A 22,838-nucleotide genomic window follows, 5' to 3' on the forward strand; every position below is an offset into this window, starting at 1 on the left:
CCCGGGTGTCCAGAGCTGCCTTGGCCGCTTCCACCTCGCGGGACCTCTCCTCGAGCTCAGCCTTCCTCTTCTCCGCCGACTCCTTCAGCCTCTTGAGGGAGTCGCGCTGGCGCTCAAGCTGCTTCTCCATGTTGGCGGCAAGGGATTCCCGCCTGTCAAGGGACTTCCTATCATCCTCCAGCTCCAACTCGGCAACCGCTAGCTTACTGGCCCTCTCCTACAGCTGCTCGCGCCATCCCTGCAGGGTTGCAGAGAGATTGTCGAGCTCCTGCCTCCGGACCTCGAGACTCTGGTTGCGAGTCTCAAGCTCGGACCATTGGGCTGCGAGGCCAGTCTCAAGTTCGGACCGCTGAGCCGCGAAGCCGACAACCTCCAGGGCAAAAGCCTCCTCCCGCTGCGCAAGGGATTTTTCCCGGCTCGATACTTCGAACTCCCAGTCAAACACCTTCCGAAGGTTGACTCGGTAGGCCTCTTGGTCGGCCTTGAGTTTGGACCAAGCTTCCGCAGCATGGGAGGCTTCAGCCTTCGTGTGCGCCTCCAGGCGGGTGTGCCAGTCGGAGAGGCGCTGGCGTTCGTTCTCCAGGGCAGCCCACTCCCGCCGGAAGGCCGCCTCGGCAGAAGAGGTTGCCTCCTCTATCGACCGCCGGACCTGGACCAGCACCCGGGGGAGGGGAGTCGATTCCTCCTCCGAGGGACCCTGCAGGAGCTGCCTGCCAAAGACCACCTCCAACTCCTCCTCCGCTACACGATCGGAGCTGGAGGTGGGAGCTTCCGGTGCAGGCATTGGGGCCTCGGTAGCCGTTGTGTTAACCGCTGCAGCACTTGTCGCCATCGCGCCCGCCGCCGCCGCTGCATCGGGTGCGGCTGCGCCCAGCACTGGCGCCTCCGCCGCCGCTGCGTCGGGTGCGGCTGCGCCCAGCACTGGCACCTCCGCCGCCGCTATGTCGAGTGCGGCTGCGCCCAGCACTAGCGCATCCACCGCTGCTGTGTCGGGTGCGGCTGCGCCCAGCACTGGCTCCTCCGCCACCGCTGCGTCGGGTACGTTTGCACCCGACACTGGCGCATCCGCCGCTGCTGCGCCAGGCGTTGCTGAGCCTAATGATGGCGCGCCTGCCACCGCCGCATTGGGCACCACCGGGTTAGCAGAGGTCGCTGCACCCGAGGTTCCCGCACCCGCCGTCTCTCCCACGGTCGCCGCCGAGGCCCCGGTCGCCTGGGCACCAGCCGATGAGCCGGCGATGGTGGAAGAACTGCTTGGGCGAGGGGCCCTGGCAACAAAGAGAAGAAGCCTTCAGCAAAAAAAAATAGAGCACCTAGAACAAGGGGAGTGAGCAGAATAACACTAACCCAGAAGCGCCGGGTATCCAGTGACCACGGAGGCCCGACTACTGCTTCTGCTGCTGCCGCAGCTCCCGTGGCGGCGATGGAGGCGCAACCCGGGACTGTTCCTGCTGCTGCTCCTCCTGCTGCTGCCCCTGTTGTCGCTGCTGCTGTTGCTCCCGTGGCTGCCGCCGCTGCTGCTGCTGCCAGAGGGAGCTATCTCTCGGCGGTGATAGTGGTGGCGCGGTCGCCCCAGAGGACCCGCGAGGGCCGGAGGCTTGGGAGCTACCCTAGCCCGCGCCCTCAGCGGTCCTCTGACGCTTCACGGCGGGCTCCGTGACTAGGGTCCCGTCGCCCCTGTGTAACCTGCGCCGGCCTGTATCTCCCGACAATGCGCCGGGGCTGCTCCGGACCTGGCTGGGACCGCTTGTGGCGGCGCTGCCGGCCACGGCCTGCTTTCCCTTTGAAGTGGGGCCGGACCCCGCGGCGCTCGGCATAGCTTGATCCCCGGACGCACCAGGGATCCGGAACAAACGGTTCAGGTCGCCTCCGGCCTGGCGTGCGGCCAGCCCACCGTCGTCGAGAGTCGGCAGGGTAGCCAGCACCGCCGTCCTCAGGCGTGAGTCCTCGCAGAGGGGGACGACGCCCTGGGGAAGGATCAGGTGCTCTGGGACGAAGACTTCCCCCATCACCACCCGTATCAGGACCTCCAAGGCTTCCTGGGTCAGGTCGCTCCCCTCTCCGCGGTGGGTCCTGCGGCAGTCGTTGAGGCCGGTGAAGCTCCAAGCAGGGCGCGGTCGCTGCTTCAGGGGGGCAATCCGGCGCTTCAGGAAATCTCCGAGCACGTGCAGCGAGGTGAGGCCACTCTCCGCCAGCAACCTGATCTTGCCCAGCACGGAGTCGAAATCCGGCGGCAGGGATGACTTGGCCCTCCAGGATCCCCGGTCGGAGGCGGGTCCCTCGGTCGGCATGACCAGGCGCTCGTTGGCTTCAGCGGTGGTGATGACCCACTCCTTGCGCCACTCCTCCCACATTCCTCCATTGAGCCCGGGGATGTACGGCAACCGCAGGTCGCTCCTCGTCTGGAAATAGTATGCCCCCACTTCGTCTTTGCTCTTCCCGGACTTCACCAACAGGAAGAAGTGGCTGAAGAGGATGACGCAGGGCCACACCCCCACGAACATCTCGCACAGGTGCATGAAGATGGCCGCCAGGAGGATGGAGTGCGGCGTGGGGTGTTGAAGCTGGAGGCCGAAATCTTCCAGCAGCAGCAGGAAGAAGGAGGAGATCGGTAGCCCCAAGCCGGTGGAGATGTGCGAGATGAACAGCACAAACTCCCCGGTGCGCAGGTTGCCAAGGGGAACCGAGCCTGCTCGAATCCCCCAAGCAGTCTACTGTGCACTCCACCCAAGCAGGCGGCGCACTGTGCTCAGCTCTTCTTCAGTCTAGAAACGGCGGGGGTGAGCAAGGGATGCCATTTCTCCAAGGAGGTGAAATCTACGCGGGGGGAGGGGGGCAAGGGGCGAGGAAGCTCGAAGGCAAAGGGGCGCAAAGGCTAGAAGGGAGAAGGCGAATGCGGGAAAGTAACCGCAGTATGCGGTTTGCCCCTTTATGTAGCCTGACCCAACCGGCGCGCCCCGGAACCGTCGCTGGAACCCAAGCGACGCCCGCACCTGGTGTTAACCGCCCAGTCTATGACAAGGGGGCCCAGACCCGCCTGTCAGGGAGAGCGGGTAACAAACAAAGGTGTGAAAAGGCGGGATCTGAACCGTCGTCCGCGCGTGAAGCGAGGCGGAAGCTGAGCTGACGTGCGCGTATTAAGCGCTGGCATGACCAAGCTTTTTGGGAACTGCGCCGGTAGTAAATATCCTGTTTACTCCGGCTGCAACAATGCCGAGCATCGCGCGCGTGACTAGGTGAACCACTGTGCGTGGGGGCCACAAGTCAGTAAGCCGTTGTGATGTGATGAGGTAGCAACCAACCCGATGGATGGTCAAGGCCGGTCAAGACCCTTACAGAGAGAGGCTTTAAGCTATGCAGGGCCAAATCGCAGTAGTGGCCCCACCTATGGGTTCGAACCTCCCCCGAGGTGGGCCCAGGGGCCACTGTCGGTACCCTATAGCAGGGATACCCACTTATACTGCAGCAAGGCAGGACCCGCGTAGTCATCCGTAACTACGCGGTAAAGGGCGAAGCAACTGGGGCCCAAAGGACAGGCTCTTACCTCACTGGGCCAACGGCCCCGGATGCGCTCCCCGCTCTGGGATGGGTCCGGAGACGCTACGTGTCCCCAAGGAAGGGAAGCTCCGAGCCAGCCACCGAGATCCCGGACCTCTCATAGGGGTCCGGAACCTCCTCACGCCCGTCCGGACCTCCCACACGCGTAGAGCTAACATACCACCGGGGGGGGTCCGTAGCCACCACGTGTTCCATGGGCGCAGGCGCGAGTCTTCCGCTGGAAGGCTCGCCCACCCACCGCATTCAATGCGGGGGGTTGAGGCGTGCTCTGCCGCCGCGACTCGCGGGGCAGACCTTGTCAGACCTCACTGTAGATTGCGTATTACCGAGGTACACAGTGCAGCCGCCTACGCCGCAACCGCGTAGAGTCGTCTGCCGCATTAATTGGATACGACGGCACGGCTCTATTCCATCATGCCTCCTACACCGCAAGCTACGCAGCCCGTTCAGCTACGTGGCAGGCGGCGCCGCTTGCTACGCCTGGCGCTGTCCCGACAAGACAGCACCTGGACATGCTGAACAGGGGATTCCAGGAGCAGGCTAGGAAATCCAGGAGAGGGATCTCCTTCGCCTGCGATGCCATAATGTATGAGCAGTATGTTATTTTGTACTACATCGATGGGCCCATCTGTCGGGGACCCAACGGCCATGTATGCGCCTCCCTTGAGATATAAAAGGGAGGCGCTCGCTGTACACCAAAGCACACTAGAGCACACTCAGACACACACTGGACTCAGCTCCAGGCTGGCCCAGACTCAAGCAATACAACACACAGTGGACGTAGGGTATTACGCTCCGGCCCGAACCACTCTAACGGGCTGTGTTCATCGTGTTCTTGAGCGAGATCGAACTAGTCGCTAGCTAACCCCCAAGTACTCACCCTCTGGGCTTAGGCGGGTGCATTCCGCCACCCAGCTGTGGTTTGCCACACCACGACAGTATCGACTACTCTTATCAAGTACCTGCTTCGGCGGATTCGCAGTAGAAAATGTACCAGGAACAACTGGGATTTTCTTTACAACCTTCAGAAGTCGTTGTACTCGACTAAAAACTACATCATTCGAGATCTCTTCCTCCGAGCATCTCGATGGATCAGTTGTTCCCTGATACTAGAATCCGAACGATTCCCGAGCTTGCAATGGCTGGATTCTTCGCTTCATCCAGTCAAACATGACTGCCTCCCCAGTCAACATATTTTCTCTCAAAATGGCAATCCGATCGAGTAGTTCAGAGATTTGACTCTCATCGACTGGTTTTTTATTCTACTCGGGCCATTGGATTGGAGGTCCGGGAGTAATGGATGGAAAACTTCTCGACTGGTTCTTGACATAGAACCACTTGGGCTTCCATTCGATTACTTTATTACTAAGGTCATAAGGGATATATACTCTATCTCTTCTTTGCCTAAGTTGGAGACCCGCGCCCCCCACTACATCTAAGACGAATCTATTGGGCTGCGGTTTCAAGTGAAAAAAGAAAGTGAAAGAGTTCAAAATGGGGCTTGATGCCCAGAAAAGCTTCGCATAAATGCACGAAGATGAAAATGTGAACAAAGGAATTTGGGGTCAGATGATGCAACTGGATCCTGTAATAGCGCGGGAGTCCAGAAAAGAAAGATGAGCAAGGAAACCCCAATCCTCGTTCCGAGTATGAGGTAAAAGCAACAATTTCTCCTGTATTTTCATACGGATGATCCGAACCCAAGGCAGCACGCCATTGGATAACGGATCTGGGAGTTAAAAGACTTTGCGACACTAGAGATTCCAAATCAGATTGGGAACACTTACTGGTGTTCCACTCTTCATCGCGGGTTGGCTCCGCAGCCGCACCCTTCCCCTTGGTTGATTTCTTGGGCGCCATCCGAAAATCCATAGATCGCTTCACGCGCATAAACTGGTGGAAACCCTAAGAGGAGGATGGGGAACGACAAGGAACAGGAACTTTGGATCTGGGAACTTGAGAGCGGAAAGACAGATCTAAAGCAGTAAAAACTAGTGGTGGCTGGTGGGGTAAAACCTAAGTTACCGTTTCATTTTATAATGGCGGTGGCAACATGGTAAAAACACCCAACAGGCCAACAATTCGTTGCAAATCGCGGAAATAATGAGATTTAAAAGAGACATTCCTTTTCTGAGATTACATTCTGGAAAAGAAAACACTCACATCCCTAGTTGACTACTCGACACCCTTTTCCTTAACTGGGATTACATTCCAAAATAAGGATAGGTACTCGACACAATACAACTACTCGACATTACAATTCGAGTACTTTTTACATAACTTTACAATGACTCAGACCAGCATGCCCATCGCCTGGATCTCTTGGAGCTTCTATTTGACGCTTGCTGCAGACTAGATCGGTCCGAGGCCATGACAAAGTACAAACTTATTATTCCCACTAAGGGAATAATGATACTTGTACTCTGGGAGGAAAGTTTCAAGAGTTTGGAGGTAGATTATAGTAATCACCTCGCAAGTCCTCTTGTAGCATCTTGTGGAGAAATTTCTCCATCTCCCAGAATACGTTGTGACAAAATTAAGTCTCCCACCAGAGATGCAGTTCTTGGGCACCTAGAAATAGGCCACCCCAAGAATAAGACACAATCTGGTGTCACTCATCCTCTGAAACCCTGCCTCATTGGAAGATGCAAGGACATGATGTCCAGCATGGATCTGATGAGAGCTTTAGGGATGCAGGAGGAGGCAGCAGAGACTTCTCTTGTCACTCGCAAGTTCTCTTCTAGCATCTTTTGTTAGAAGGAACTATGTAAAATTCAGGAGGGCGAGAACAAGAACACCAAGGAAAAGCCATGGCTGCTATACTTCGGTGCTTCTGCTAAGGACCTCTCCCCTGCCTTTTATAGCCATAAAGAGGCTTGCTGAAGGAGAACTCATGAATCAACAGTGCACGTTTTCACGGACGCATTCATGGCAGCATTCACGAACGCAGTCAAAGCTGCAATAATGCAGATTCTCCAAATAGTAACGTCTCATGTGAGCACTGAATAAAGAGCCGTACATCCCGGGTTTTATTCTTGAAATTATTTCGGGTGCAATCAGTGTGGCGGATCCAATTGTATCATTTTTCTGGGATTTTACCCGAAAAAGAGGTCTTTTCGGATTCCGGATCTGATGAATACTGCAAATAATCTGAAGGATAAAATCTGATGCCACGACTTAAATCCTTAATTCCAAATTTACGCTCAGGGGCTACTCGCAGCAAAAGGGATTTTGATTTAAGGCTCGGGGGCTTCTGGATATAGGTATCAGAGATTTATTTTTCAAATTTTTTGGAAAATAGACTGAAGTGACCCTCAGCCTGATTCTGCGATTCAACCTAAGGCTCGAGGGCTACTCCATATAGAGCGCGAGTACTTCGCGTACCATATATGATCAAGATTTAAGGGCTTGAGCACCTCACAGCCTCGAAGCAAACGGAAGTACTTGAAGGACTACTCGACGTATTTGAAGGAAGGACCAGAAGCAACCAGAAGGATGTTCTGACCACTTGAAGTACTCGATGACGCCCAGCCAAGTACTCGACGTCTGCAGGACTCGGCTACGAAGAGCTCGGGGGCTTGTCAGACCCGGGACAGCGGGACTACTTATAGACATAGAATGTTCTAGAGTAAGGGATAGCTCATGGATGTACCTTACCTCTTTTGTAACTACCCGAATAGGCATAGAACTAGCCGCAGTACAAAGAAAACTACCCGATTGTGTTGTAGTAGGACCCCAACTGTACTTGGCTAGGACTTTCCATGTAACCCTGTCCCCCCGATATATAAGGGCGGGCAGGGATCCCCTCCAAACAATCATCAGCACCTAAGGCAATACAGACCACACAGGACGTAGGGTATTACGCAAACTCGCGGCCCGAACCTGTCTAAATCTTTGTGTTCCTTGTACCATCGAGTTCTAGAGCCGTCGATCCCTACCTACAAACCTTACTGCTAAGGGTATCCCTGAGCAGGCTTGGCGGTAAACACCGACACTAATCATGCTCATGCTCTATGGTTTCTAAACGCAGAGTTTTAGTTATTTCTAAATGCTTTGTTCTGACTATATCCTGGTTTCTAATAGCACACTATGCTCCTCGCCACCAGACCAAGCACCAGCACCACAATTAGCGATTCAGCGCCTTCAACATCTCAAGCTTCGGTAATCTCCACCATTTTCATGTTTGGTCTCTATTGTGTGTGGATATGTGTGGGGGTGGGGTGGGTGTCTTATCTTGGTTCATCCATATGATTTCTATGTCACTCATTTTTCATGTTTATGCTAGGCAATTGTTGATTTCATTGATACAAATATCTGCTCAGTTCTCGGGACATCATTTGCCCTCATTATGGTGTACTTCACATTCTTGCACCTCCTAATTAAAGGAAACTTTGTAGAGACAGTTTCCTTGTGCAACACAAAAGGAATTGAAATTGGTTTGGCAAAATAATCTTTTGTTGGTTTTGTATGGATTGGTTGTTTTACCAAGGGATAAAACCTATGATGTTTTGCTTGTAAACTCTTGGTGTGCTGCAGAAAAGTTAGGCTATCTGCTTGTTATATACGCGCACAAATGGGAGCTTAAGAAAGTGAGTAGTAAAATCTCTTTTTTCTGTCTCTTTCGTATAAACATAGTCTTCTGATATTTCTCTTTTTTTCTAAGGGGATCTTCATTTTCACAACCTCTGTAATATGCATTACTGGAGCTCTTCTTCTCGTCCAAATTGATCTTTCTTCTAATGCAACGAAATCGCTCAAATATCTTTTTGATTGAACTGGAAATGCTTTACTATTGTGGGGTCATTTTGCTCAAATAAGAGATCTAGTGAGTACTTAACCAAAATATGTTTGATATCCATTTAATGTGTTCTACAAATTACTCATTTTGTATCTTGTTCTCAGTATGATGCTATAGAACAAAAGGAACTGCATTCTACTCTTTTTTTTTACTTTTGCTCCCAGTGGAATTTTTGCTTCCGCCCCCGCCAACTCCTACGGGTCCGAGAGCCATGGCGAGTGCTACTCCTCCGCCCCCACTGCCCGCCGACGACTGCTGCGGGTCGGAGGGCCACACCGATGGCAATGCTTCCGCCCCCGCCGACTGTTGTGTGTCCGCCCGCCGCCCGCCGCCGACTACAGCAGTGTGTCGGAGGGCCACACCGACGGCAATGCTTCCGCCCCCGCCGACTCCTGCGGGTCCAAGAATCATGGCGAGTGCAATGCGTCCGCCCCTGCCTCCCCCATTTTTTCGATGGACCTAAGTAGTTTGATCCCACTTGCTCCATGGACCCACACTACACCAAGAGGATCTTCATCTAGACACTAATATGAGCGACCAACTCTATATGGGAACTCAACTCTTTATTTACCATAATTTAGTACAATACAAGACTCTTGCACTCTTTATGTGGCTAACCTACCATGACACTACTATACTACATGGCAACTTTGTCATCTTCTATTTGAGACCTCTTATGCCATAGTATGGCATGAGGGGAGTACCCTATTTATAGGACTCCATGGCTCATAGGGTTTTGTCATGTGTCCATCTTCTACACACTTCTTTAAAAATATCTAACTCAACATTTTTTCTCATACTTATCTAACCATACAAAATCTAATTTCTAGAGTATTTCATATTTCACCATAAAGTATGATAACCATGGTTCATGCATACTCTTTAATCTTCTAGAAGCTTCTCACAATTATGCATTTCTACTTCAACATTATGCATAAATCTATGAGTAATTTTGCTTATAAACATGAAATCAAGAAAATTTCATGTATTGAAGTACGTCTTGGGCTTTATTCCCTCATTACATCATTGACGAAATACTAAATTTTGTAAATGACAAAAGTTCAATACTAAAGTAACAATAAATAAAGACTAATTATATGAGCTAGCTAGCTAAATAAACATCTAGGGGCTGTAGCCGTCTATTTAGAAACTTGGTGATGTCGCGGATACTGCAGCAAATACCAAAACAAAATTATGAATCACCACAGGTAAGATTCTCATTTCCTCTTTTCTATCCATTTGAGTTCTCTAATCATGCTCATGTTCTATGGTTTCTAAACGCAGAGTTTTAGTTATTTCTAAATGCTTTGTTCTGACTATATCCTGGCTTCTAATAGCACACTATACTCCTCGCCACCAGGCCAAGCACCAGCACCACAATCAGCGATTCAGCGCCTACAACATCTCAAGCTTTGGTAATCTCCACCATTTTCATGTTTGGTCTCTATTGTGTGTGGATGTGTGGGGGGTGGGGTGGGTGTCTTATCTCATCTTTCATGTTTATGCTAGTCAATTTTTTATTTTGTTGATACAAATATCTGCTCAGTTCTCGGGACATCGTTTGCGCTCATTATGGTGTACTTCCCATTCTTGCACCTCCTAATCAAAGAAAACTTTGTAGAGACAATTTCCCTGTGGAACACAAAAGTAATTGAAATTGGTTTGGCAAATAATCTACTACGACTTTTGTATGGATTTGTTGTTTTACCAAGGGATAAAACCTATGATGTTTTGTTTGTAAACTCTTGGTGTGTTGTAGAAAACTTAGCCTATCTGCTTGTTATATGCGCACCGCACAAACGAGAGCTCAAGAAAGTGAGTAGTAAAAGCTCTTTTTTCTGTCTCTTTCGTATAGGTATAGTCTTCTGATATTTTCTCTTTTTTCTAAGGGGATCTTCATTTTCACAACCTGTCTAATATGCATTACTGGATCTCTTCTTCTCTTCCAAATTGATCTTTCTTCTAATGCAGCGAAATGGCTCAAATATGTCTTTGGTTCAACTGGAAATGCTTTACTATTGTGGGGCCATTTTGCTCAGATAAGAGATCTAGTGAGTGCTGAACAAAAATCTGTTTGATATCCATTTCATGTGTGCTACAAATTACTCATTTTGTACCTTGTTCTCAATATGATGCTATAGAAGAAAAGGAATTGTATTCTACTTTTTTTTATTGTTGCTCCCACTGGAATTTTTGCGGCAATACAATACCTAGCTGCTTTTATTAAACATAGGAACCAGCTTTTCATAATGGTATGGAAAATTCTTTAGTTTAAGCATGTCTAGTGCCACTTCAAATACTGCACCTACTGTGTTTCTTTTTCAGAGTTCCACCGGCATAAATGTTGTTGCATATCCAGTGGAAGTAATTCTGATTTTCAAGATGCATTATTTCATTAAAAAAACAATCAAATCAAATCAAGAAGCAAGCGACAAAGACTCTGAAACATATAAAGACATCATTCAAGCGCACGTATAGCTCATTCAAGAGATCAAGCATTGGTAAAATACTCTTTTTTCTTCAATTCTATATTAAATACTGATTACAAAATTAAGTACGAGTATCAATACAGAAGATGAAGAATCTGGAAGGAGAGCTCAATATACTGAAAGTGAAGAATCGTCTTGGACAATTAATCTGGACTCCGAGGACGATAGTCTGGACTTTGAGGATGAAATGTATTATACATAAGCAAAGTTATTGGATATGCAAGGTAAATGGCTTGCTGATTCAAATGAACTTGAGCATGGAATTGTTACTTTCTGATCAAATCTAGTAAATGTTGAATCAGCTCTTCAAGAACTGAAGCAGGAGAACCTCTCTGATGAAGAATAGCAATCAGAAGATGAGGACAACATCTGGCAAATGAAAAGGCTAATGACTTCTAATGTACCCTCTGAAGAAACAAAAGGTATTTGAGGAAATGGATAATATGACCGTAGTCAAATTTACACAAGAACCTAATATATATGCTAGTCAATGGAAATTGGCTGGTGGCCCTATTCAAAAGAAAAATGATGAATTTCACCCTCATCCTGTTGCTGCAGTTACAAGGGATGAAGAGCTGAAGCATGGCAACCTCTCTGATGAAGAATGGTGAGCAGAAGATGAAGACAACATCTGGCAAATGAAAAGGTCCATGGCTTCTAATGCACCCTCTGAAGAAACAAAAGGTATTTGAGGATATGATGCTTGTCACAGCCCAAAGAAAAAAAAGAGGGAAAAGAAGAAAAAAAATCGCGCCCGGGCCCACCTGTCAGCCGCCTCCTCTCTCTCCCTCTCTCTGTTTCCCTCGCCCGCGCCGCACGCGTCGTCGCCGGCGTCAATCCTCGGCTTCCGCGCCACGTGCCGTTCATCGTCGCGTGCTGTGCCGCCCTTCACTCCTTCCCTCGCCCCTCTCCTCATCCGCGTCGAGCCCCGGCCCCGTTCCCCTTCAAACCCTAGCCCCCTCCACCATTGGTGCCGCCGCCCGAGCTCCCGTCGCCGCCGCAATTCGCCGCCCACGGTGAGCGCCGCCTCGATCCCTCGCTCGGGAAGCTTCGCCTACCCATCCTCGACCCATTCCCCATCTCATCCGGCCCTTTCCCCTCCTCTGCAGGGCCGCCGCCGCACCGGTTCGCCGCGCCGCCGCCCCTGTCCATCGCACCGCCCCCTCGTCGCCGCTCCTCGCCTGCATCTCCGCCGATGAGGCTCGCCTCCATCCCCTCCGCGCCGTGCGCACCTTCCCCAGCCCGCTCCGGCCCCGCCCCGTCGCGGTCAGGGCGCGTGCCCTGCCTTGACCCGGCGGGTGGGTCGCTGGCCCATGGGCCCGCTTGTCGGCCTCTGGGCCGGCTCTGCCGGGTGTACCTAGCATTTTGCTAGGGTTTTTCTAGGTTTAGTATTTCTGCAATCTTGTAAAATCCCTAGAAAATCATGTGTAACTCCAAAAATTATGAGACTTGTTTTGTTAGATTCCTCTAGCTGAGATATACTCAAGAAAAATATTGTTTTGCATGATACTTTGTTGTAGATTTATCTATAGTTTTATCTTGCAAAAGTGAGTTTAATGCTTATTTATTTGTATCCTACTCGAAAAATGCCAAACTAAATTTTGTTAGACTCCTTGTAAGGTGTAGTTTCCATTAGTGCAACTTACTCATGTGTTTCCTTGCTGTTGATTAGGGTTTTGTTTCGATTTGGTGCTTGCTGTCCAAAATATGGTTTAATATAGAACTTTTTACTGGAAAGTGAGAAATTAGTAAAATCAGTTTTGTTAGCCTTGTGTTCCTGCCTAGTTTTCATGATAATTTGTTTAGATTTGTTTAGTTTAGTTTGCATACCTTTTCTGATTTATCTTTCTTAGAGTAGCTGAAAACTGTTTTATTTATGGTTAATTGTAGGAAAATGCTTTTGCTGCACAAACAATTTTCATGAGTTCTTTGCATTGTTCCCTGCATGCTGAAATTATTTCATGATTTATTCTTGTTGTTTAGTTCATTTCTTAATTCTTGCATCGCATTCATGCATTTTAGTGACCGAACCGTCGGAGAACGAACCCGTGGAGCCCGCCGAGTCCGTGGAGCCTGAACCCGGAGTCCCGTTCGTGGTCGAGTCTGAAGCTAACCAAGGCAAGCAGCTAAGCATATTCCTTGCACCTATTTAATCTGATTTAGTTTAGCTATTTAACCGGGTAATGTTGGGTTATATAGTATGTATGTATTGCATTTTGGTACCTACTCTCTTGCATTACCCTTCCTTGAATTGTTATCCATGTCCTTGTCACTTGTTAGTCAGTTAATAACTTAACTTGACTAGATGCTTAGCCCTGCTTAGAATATTGCTTTTGCTCGCTAGACAGGTTTGGTTTGGAGGATCACACTTACTGATAATCCTTGATCGCACTGGTGGTTTGGTGACTAGTGAAGTGGTAGTATTGAGATTCGAGCGGAATGGTAGGGCCTAGAGAATGAAGTCACATGGGCATAGTCCGCTTGGATCGATTAAGGACCGAGTGGATGCCATCGGCCTTGAGCATTTTTTCGTGCTACCACATATCCAATATAATGGAACGGATAAGCCAATTACCTTCTTTGACTTGATCATTGATGTGCAGTCCTAGATACGTGGCTACGGGCTATGCAGAGAGGCTTAGTGTGTCCCCAGGTGGACTTATGTGTAGGAAAGTTTAGAGATGTCCCTGGTGGAACTAAGTCTCTACTCGTAATCTAGGTGTGAGGTTCAATGATCGAGCCATGTTGGGAACGGTTGACGTGAGTACCCCTTGCCCGGCGTGATCGGTTGGGTGAGTCGCATGGTCCTTGCGTCGTGTGGGTAAAGTAGTACACCCTTGTAAGGTTATAATCAATTTGAATTGCCGCGCTCTCGGATATGAGCAAGCTCTTGGTTCGCCGAATTCCTCTTAGAGAGTTTCGGTAATGTTGGTTTTGGAATCATGTCTTGTCAATGATCTTTTGAGTATTATGTTATCCTTTTAATCAACTAAAATTATTTAGGGGTTTGGGCAAGATTAATTAATTCTGATAGGTGATAGTGTAGAAAGTTAATGCTTGTGCGATAATTACTTAATCTTAAAGCCTTTACTTGAGCCAATGCATGATCCTTGCTTATTTAATCGCGTAAGTCTTGCGGAGTACCTTTGTACTCAGGGTGCTTTCTAAACCTAGTTGCAGGTGAGCCCGAAGTGATGTTTGGCCATTTCTACCCCGTTGATCCTAATGCGGGGGAAGAGTAGGTTGTTGCTGCTGTGGTGATGTCCTTGAGCAAGGCATCATCATCTTAAGTAAGTTTTATCGTGGCTGAGTTTCGGGAGAGCATGTATATTCAATAAGCTCTAAGTCTCTGTTTAATATGACTCGCGTGAGCCCAAGGCTTGTAAAGTGAAGCTGGAAACCCACCTAGATTGAACTTGTAATATTAAGTTTCGAACTCTGGTTTTATATAACTGCTCTTTGTGGATTGTTGGCTATGTATTCGATTGTATACGGTATGTGCATATGCTGATTCTGGGCGTATGTTGGAGCACATACCGGGACTACCGGATTTGATATTATTTTGAATGAATGACGTGTCGGTTATTCGTGTCTCTAGATGTGGGATAACACGTGGCACGTTCTACGGCAAGCACATGTTAACTCTCATCTGAGTGATAATGACCGGCGGTTCGTTTAAAATAGTATCAAATTGGGCGGTTCTCACAATGCTGGATGTTTAGCCGATCCCAGATGCTGCTCTTGGTGTATGCATACTGAAAAACCCCTTGAGTGATACAGTAGAGCGTTGGCCTTGTCCTCATGCTTGTTAGAATTCTACCATTTGCATGCAGGAATGGGATAAAGTTCTTACGTCTTCGTGCATTTGCTATCAGGTGAAATAGTTTTGTGTTAGCATCCTCCGAGTTTAATCCATGTTAGCCTTGATCGTTGCCTGATCTTAATGTGCTTCAAGTTCAAGAAACCAAGAATCCGTGCTTTGGCAAGACGGCGTAGTAACACCTCGTCTGTAGTCAGTTGTCGCTGTTCATGCTTTATCTAGCTGTAGAATGACCTTTGTTGCTATATCAGCCTACAGTTTCAGTGGCACAATCTGCCGCCTACATCTTTTCAAAACTTTTTGAAGTCTTGAAAGCTTGATGTGTAAAGTCTGTATCTTGTCTGTCGAGTGGATTGCCCAAATCAAAATGGACTATCTGTATTTGGAGGAAGTTTTTGTAAGATACAAAATAGAAGAACAGAACAAAGGGGCAAATGGACTATCTGTATTTGGAGGAAGTTTGTAGCGTTCACCAAACGATAACTCTGTTCATTTGTTCGTTCGTAGGAGTAGTAGATTACGTCGAGTAATTTATGTAGCACAGGAAATATACGATTACGAAGCCACTATTCAACACGAACCTTCCTAAACTGCATGTACACCTGTCAGTTCCGGTCCCACACGTCAGCCTTACAAACCGGCCACACATTTAACCCAGCCAGGTAGCTGCATGGAAGCCACACCAGTTGGTTTGGCTTTGACCCTTTGACTAACGCACTAGCCTCCTTTTCCCGCCGCTATTCCTCGTCGTGACGCCGGGAAAAGGGCGCAACCGCGACCTGGTCGCACAGATGGCACAAGTTCTTCCACCGGTTTTCCACGGTTAGTCGCCGTCTCCTCCAATCAGCACCCTCCTGCGCCGCCGCGCGCCTCACCGTGACGTTGCGCCCCACGACAGAGGCATCCCCACGACGGCGGACGCGGCCGCGGACGACGGCCCGGACACCGGGATGCCCATCGCCACGCGGCACCACCCCTGCTGCACCGGCGCCGCCGCCGTCGTCGCCGCAGGCGCCGCGCGCCGCGCGTCGTCGCAGCCGAGCCCGAGCACGCGCACGGCGAGGTGCACGACGCCGTGCGCGCCCCCGCGCCGCGGGCACCGCAGCGAGTAGCTGAGCCGGCGGAGCGCGCGCGGCGGGCGTAGGCCGTCGAGCACGTCGCCCGCGGGGATGCCGCACCACCCCAGCGGCGTGGCGCCGACGAGCCGGCAGGTGGCCTCCGAGAGCACGGCCACGCGGACGTCGGCGCGGCCCTCCAGGAACTCCGCGCCCACGGGGACCACCAGCGTGTCGCCCCACGAGTGCTCGCCACTGGGCGCGCCGCCCGCCGCCACCGCCGTGCTGCAGGCCGAGGCGGGCGCGTCCGACGACACGGTCACGTACGGCCGCAGCCGGCGCGGCAGCGGCGAGTACGACGGCGGCAGGCGCAGCGAGTCCGCCGACAGGACGGTCACCTCCAGCGCGACGCCGCCGTTAAAGGACGCGTCCTCGCCGGCGCGGGCGGCCACGCCGTTCTTGGGAAGGAACCGCCACGACGACATCGCCACGACCTCGATCACGGGAGCAAGCGCAACAAGTAAAGCGGGAAGGTGGCCTCTTCTGGCGGTTTATACCGGCGCATGGTTGGGAGGCCACAGCCGGGGTGGGGAAGGTATGAGGGAGGCGGGAGGAGGACGAGGAGCAGCTTCGCTTCTTCCATTGGGGGCTCGCGAAGCCGCACAGAAAGTTAGCTCGTGAGGCAGGTTAACTAGCTAGCGCGACGCACCTTGCTGGCTTGGCGCGCGTTCTTGGCGTCTTCGCGCGGGCCTACCTGGAATGAGCTAGCTCTAGACGATGGCGATGGCTGACTTGCTCTTCTTCTTATTCGTTTTTGTCTCGGAAAGAAGGGGTCTAAATAAACCGGCTCGCTGCTTCGAAGCAAACTCGTAAAAGTTTTTAAATTCGCGGCGGCGGCGGCGATCGACGACGGAGATCAAATCAAACGTCTGAATTTGAAACGAGAACGCAGCCTGGAACGGAGTAATAATCCTCCTTGAATTGGGGGCTATGACTTGTGCTACGACTGTTGACACCTGACAGCGACCTTGCAAAGTTGCAAGTTCATAGTATACTAGTACATACATGGCGGGCCGGGTCAAAACAAATTTGGCAAAGTTGGTCTCAAAATACTTTCTGTTGGACAAACAGCAGGGCAAAATCTGTTGATTGATTACGTGATCCAGGGTTACATCAGCAGCAGCACGTGGCATCCATCAAGAACACATGTGGGTGGGTTTGGGTTATCAAACCCAAATTAAATTATGTCGGATGCATGATGGGAGGATTTTGGGAGTACTATGTGATTCCTTGCATCATTTTTCCTGATGAGTAGTGGTAGTGCCAGTATGATTAGCACCAAAAAAGGGTGGTAAGTGGTAGCACTAGATATTTTACTACAATTTATTAAATCTGGTCTTTTTGTTTACGTTGTCGGGCAAGTCCATTGGTGGTACCACCTTATAGGCAGTCTTATGCACTGAAATGTGATTTTGAGCGTTCTCAACTTCTCATAGAAACTCTGTGACCCCTTAATTTGTGCAAAAGAGGATGTCATTAGTTGAATGATAATTTCAATTTGTACAATGGTGAGAAAGTGGTCGCATATAGTTCTACAAATATAGGCCTTGTACGGTCATGAAAAAAACAAATTTAGGCCTTGTTTGGCATAGCTTCAATTTCTCCTATAACAGCTCCTAAAGCAGCTTCTTCGGTGAAGCTGCTTCTCTGATGAAGCTGAAGTTATTTTTAAAATCATTTGGCGAAACATGGGTCTAAGGGAGAAGCTAGGCGAAGCTACGATTTTCCAGCTTCTCGTTCCTGGTGTAGGTTGGAAACAGCTTCACCAGCTGCTTCGTGGAAGAAGCTGCTAGCAAAATGCCTGTTTGGCACAGTTTTGTATGAAGATGCTCTGAATCTGCCCATGAAACTATGCCAAATAGGGCATGAGCTTGTTACAAGCCTCAAAAGGCTTTGTTTACACAGTAGAGCGGGTGACATCACCATCATTTTTTTTTTGAACGGACATCACCATCCTTGAACTTAGAGTGGTATGTAAAATTTGGAGAAGCAGGAAATAGGTTGCAGTCATTTTCCTTTTTCTTCTTGGACCCAACAACTTCTGTTTCCGTTTCGAAACAAGGCCGCGTCCACCACTTACAACAAAACGAGCCCTGGCCTGGCCCATAATGCATCCAGCCCAGCATCTCATGCAAGTCCATCTCGAGCCCGTAAACGAATCGCGATCCAGAAGCACGTGACGTGGCTGGCAGCAACTCCACCTCTCTCCATCTCAACCCCTCTCGGCCTGGCCGCCTCCACCTCTCTCCATCTCAACCCCTCTCGGCCTGGCCTGTCGCGTCTCCTTCCCCGACCGGGCGATCTCCAGCGAGCGAGAGAGAGAGCCAGCAGCCGCGCGGGAGGAGCTCTGCTCGTCGAGGCCGCCCACCATGGGGTTCTGGGTGTCCACGGTCATCTTCCTCCTCGCCGGCGTCGTCGCCTCCCTCTTCACGCTCCTCTGCTGCAACCGCGGGTCATCCACCAACCTGTACGCACCCCCGCTTATCCCTCCTCCATCCCTTCCCTCGATCCGATCCCGCCGGGCTGCGATCCTGCGTGCTGTGTGCTTGTGGGTTTGGTAGAGGGGATGGGGAATTAGGACTTGGGGCCCCGAGCGTGCCATATTTGGCGGGTTTGACCGCGGATCGATCGCGGTGGTCTTGGTCTGGGGGTTTGCGATCTAGATTTGGGCAGATTGTGGCTAGCATTAGAGCTTGTCTTTCTGAGATCCAGTGGTCAGCCGTCCATTGCATCCTACCTGATTGGACTCTCTGTAGTAGTAATAGTCGGTGGAAACCTAAACTACACCTAAATTTGTTCTACGTTCACCTTCAGTTCGTCCGCAAAAACTTAGTGGCAAAGTTTGCTTCTCTGCCGTTGCTTCGAGTTATTTTTCCTCGCAATTTAGATAATATTTGTCTGGGAGTTTGCGGCCTGTTATTGGGTACTTACGCAGTTTTGATCATTCGAAATCATGAGATAAGAAGATTGCTATACGCATTTTACCACATATCAACACTGGTTAATCTTACTGAGGCCTGCGACCTCCAAATGATTAAAACTACATGAAATATGAATGCCAGGATCGCACAAGGATTCTCTCTAGATTTTCGTCACATATATTGTGAGGAGATGGACTTATGTGCTTTCAATGTGGATCACTATGACAGTTGCACTTATGTGCTCCCATGGAAAATACCCATATTATTATTATCATTAGCAATTGTTGCTCCAATTTCACAATCACCTTATGCCCGTTTACATTTGTCTTGCAGCAATTTTGGGATGTTTCAAATTACAAATTATTAGTCTCTTTATTTGTACCCTTTTTAGTTAATTTCTAAATTCCTGAATAATTCTTATATCGTATTGATTCAACTTTGCTTATTCATGTTATGCAGATTCCATTTGACCTTGGTGACTACGGCTGTAATTTGTTGTTGGATGATGTAAGTTCTTATCCATGCTTTTTTTCTTTTACTTCATAAAGTTGACTTTGCTTGTCTGAGGTTGCTCACAGCTCAAAAAATATAAATACGAAAATTGGTTGCATGAGAATATTTGATGAGAATATTTGGGCCGCTTACTCAGTTACTCCCTTACATGACTAGGGCGATTGTATCATGTTCTCAAAAACCTAGACAGTTTATTGTAAGGCCAACATCAGCACTATGTACTAGTTCTAGTAAAAAAAATTTCAACACGTTGCTGATCTTGATAAACAATTTCTCAACCCGTTCCTGTTGTCTGCAAATTTAAATTCTATTGATTACAGTATTACACATAATATGATGCTGGGATTGGCTGGGAAGTTTGTTTTGACATTTTCCAGAACGCCATCTTATCTGGGTGTGTTTGTTCCTGCTTTATGGGGAGGATCATGTCGTAGAATCCACTTTTGTTCAAAGCATGGAAATCACATAAAAAAGAATATGTAGAGTTTTGGAAAATTCCCTTTAAAAATAAAACCTTCTTTCTGATTGTTCCCACATCCCTGCATCAGCCTTAAGTTTCTGCTGAATCAACACGCACTCTTTGATTGTCTTGAGGCTTGACACTCCCTTGTTCTCCGCTAACCATGCATTAATATTCCTGTGTAGGTATGCCATTGTTTACCTTGCTCAGATGAAGCCTTTGATCAACCCCATCCTGAGCGGGGAGTGAGCTTTCTGTTGAAAATAATTAAATCCAACATGTTGTACCATTATTCAGTATGTGAACCTTTTATTCATTTTGGCCACCCTGAAATAAAGAAACTGCCATGAGTTTTTTGCTACTCTACCTCCAGGTTATTGAGGAGGCACGCTGTGATTAGTGTACCCTTGGTTATTAAAACGACGTTTAAACGTCGTGAAAACGACTTTTCATGAGAAAACGTTCTTGTGAAATCGACATTTAAACGTTAAAACGTCCGTTTAAACGATAAAACGTCCATCGTTTCGTTAAAATCTATCCTCTATTTGTTTCGTCGTTTTATCGTTTTAATAACCTTGAGTGTACCCAATTGTATGATAAACGCAATAATAATATTTATGGTGTTTTTATCTGAATGTCTGTGCACTGATCCGTCCAACTTTGTCAAGTGTTTCTCTGTTGGATTTGAAATACAAAACATCAGACATTATTTGTGGTTTCCGTGTGCGGTTTAGACTTTAGAATCATCATCTATCTTGCTAAGTAAGCAAGAAATAATAGTCTTCATCTTTTGCAGTATCTGTGCTAATTGAAAAGGGACGTCACAAAAACATCTTGGATCCTGAGTGCAGCAATTTCTGCATTCTGAGCTTTCTTGTTCATACAATCATGTCGTTGCTTAACCTTGCTTCACGCAAAAAACAAAAATTTGAGTTCTAGCCGTCGCTTTCTGATGGATTCCCGTCAGAAAATGCACATGAGCACTACATACAGTCTCAATTCCCTCGCAAAAAAAGGAAAAGAAAAGAGAAAAGATGTCCAACGAAGCCCAGATCTAAAGCCCATAATTACCAGCCTAGATCTAAAACCCACAACATTACAGGCCGAAGGCCGGCCCGTACCTCGCCCACGCCCATCTCTCCCGCTGCACACCTCTGCTCTGCTTTCTCCGTCGCCCCACCACTCAGATCCACCAACCGTCAGGCCGTCACCCAGCCGTCACCCAGCTCCGGCCGCCGGCGATGGCCGTGTCCCTCTCCTTCCCCATCCCGATCCCGCCGGCGCTGCTCCACGCCGCCGCGGGGCTCGCGCTCGCCGCGGCCGCCCACTTCCTCCACCTCCCCTCCCTCTTCCTCTACGCCCTCCACACCTACATCCACCCCGACGCCGTCCCCTCCAACACCCCGCGCGCCGTCCTGCGCCCGCCCGGCGACAACGCCGGCCCCGCCAAGGGTTCCTCCAAGCGCGCCGCCGCCAAGGACGCGTTCGACGCCACCTCCGCGCAGCTCTACCGCCTCCGCCTCTCCCACGGCACGCTCGCCTCGCGCCCCCACTTCGGCGCCTACCACGCCGCGTTCCTCCTGCCGCTCGCGCTCCTGCCGCCCGCGCTCCTCCTCCCGCCCGCCTCCGCGGCCTCCCCGCTCGCGCCGCTCGTCCCCGCGGCCTACCTCTTCGTCGCGCTCCTCCGCCACGTCGTCGTCCCGTCGCCGCGCCCCGCGCAGCTCGCCGCCGCGCTCGGAGCGCTCCTCGTCGCGACTCTGCTTTCCTCCAGCCCCTTCGCCGGCGCCCTCGCGTCGCTTGCCGCGCTCCCGGCCGCGCGGTTCGCGCGCGCGTTCTGGCTCGGCACCGACCAGCCCCGCACCGGGCTCGCGGTGCTCGCGTCGTCGGCGCCCGCGCGCCTCCTCCTCTACCTCGCCGTCCTCGTCTCCTCTGTGGCCTCGATCCTAAAATGCTGCGGGTTCGTGGACGGCGCGGAGCAGGAGGTGAGGCTGTTCGCCGCCGCAGCTGGGCTGCAGCTGCTGGCCGCGCGGCTGGCCGTGCAGATGTACCTCAATGAGGCCGTCTTCTGCTGGTACCAGCGGCTGCACGCGAGCCGCTCCCCAGATACAGAGTACGGACGGGCCAAGGTGTTCTTGCACAACCATCACCTCTGTGCCGTGGCCACGCAGCTCGTTGCTCCACCACTGCTCGTGCTGTCACTGCTTGCATTGTGGCAGGTGCAAGGGAAGGATTTCTTTGAGGGTGTTGACGGACTGGATTGGCTCGTTGGATGGTCTGTTGCAATGAAGGAGGCAGCATTGCTTGCAGCTCGGTGGGTCGTGGCTGTGTGGTCGGCGGTGACTGTGATCACGCTCGTGTGCTACAAACGTGGATGGTTATTCGTCTTGTGATCAATCCTTCCTTAGATGAATCTGCCTGTGTGATTGCTTCAGATGAAGCTGGTGCCTGATGGGGTGAGGTCCCAGCCTGATTGCCGGAGTTTTGGTATTACGGCACAAGTTTTTGTGTGCACTGTTATATTGCAAGAGCAATGTTGGATCAATTCTTTTGATTTTCTTGTGGCTGTCCTTACTGGAGAAGCAATTTGAGATCAGATTTTCTTTTTCTCCCTTTACGGGTGGAGTAATGTAACAGAAAACTTACTGGTCAGTCACCCTGTTGTACTCTTTGGTGGATATCAATGGATCACATTTTTGCTTTTATCATCAGAATGCGTAATTTGAAGAGTATATCCATTTACAGACTTGTCGAACTGTAAGTTATTCTGGCTTACTATGTGCGTAATTTACCACTTGTAGTTCAAGGGGAAAAAAGTTGCTTTTGCTTTGGGCATTGTTCCTACTTCATACTTTATATCTTGAATAGAAGTGCTAACCATATTGTCTCTGCAAGGTAACATTACAAAGAGTCTTTATGTAAAACCAACAAAATTGTGGCATGCTCTCATGTTTTAAGAGAGTTTACTATGACTGCTTCGCATTCAATTGCCTAGCAAATTCTTTGTTTGATACCCAAATGTTCACATCCATACCCCTAAAAACTTCATGCGAAGAATCAAGCTTAACTTTTCTAATGTGTACCTTGTCATTGAGATCTTAATATGGAAATGTTTTGAATTTATGATGAAACTTGTGCCCATTCTGTTACGATTCTGAATCTGAATA

The 22,838-nt window shown here is 49.8% G+C and overlaps 3 protein-coding genes and 1 long non-coding RNA gene across 4 annotated transcripts; 3 read left to right on the forward strand and 1 right to left on the reverse strand.

Annotated features, from left to right (window-relative positions):
* The first annotated feature begins 10,933 nt into the window (after positions 1-10,933).
* Positions 10,934-11,481, forward strand: LOC120668989. Its single transcript, XR_005672649.1, has 3 exons — positions 10,934-11,069; positions 11,148-11,267; positions 11,404-11,481. It is a non-coding gene; the product is annotated as an uncharacterized LOC120668989 (long non-coding RNA).
* Positions 11,482-15,124: 3,643 nt separating this feature from the next.
* LOC120668765 lies at positions 15,125-16,537 on the reverse strand. Its single transcript, XM_039948559.1, has one exon. The coding sequence runs from the start codon at positions 16,203-16,205 to the stop codon at positions 15,537-15,539; it is 669 nt and encodes a 222-aa protein (XP_039804493.1). The 5' UTR covers positions 16,206-16,537; the 3' UTR covers positions 15,125-15,536.
* Positions 16,538-17,999: 1,462 nt separating this feature from the next.
* On the forward strand, positions 18,000-20,040 carry LOC120670104 (V-type proton ATPase subunit e1-like). The gene is made up of 3 exons (XM_039950097.1): positions 18,000-18,247; positions 19,161-19,208; positions 19,860-20,040. The coding sequence occupies exons 1-3, from the start codon at positions 18,150-18,152 to the stop codon at positions 19,921-19,923; spliced, it is 210 nt and encodes a 69-aa protein (XP_039806031.1). The 5' UTR covers positions 18,000-18,149; the 3' UTR covers positions 19,924-20,040.
* A 752-nt stretch (positions 20,041-20,792) lies between these two features.
* Positions 20,793-22,379, forward strand: LOC120670103. The gene has a single exon (XM_039950096.1). It carries the CDS (start codon positions 20,916-20,918, stop codon positions 22,062-22,064), a length of 1,149 nt encoding a protein of 382 aa, XP_039806030.1. The 5' UTR covers positions 20,793-20,915; the 3' UTR covers positions 22,065-22,379.
* Positions 22,380-22,838: the final 459 nt, after the last annotated feature.

This window comes from Panicum virgatum, chromosome 4N (assembly GCF_016808335.1).
Source record: "Panicum virgatum strain AP13 chromosome 4N, P.virgatum_v5, whole genome shotgun sequence".
Lineage (NCBI taxonomy): Eukaryota > Viridiplantae > Streptophyta > Magnoliopsida > Poales > Poaceae > Panicum > Panicum virgatum.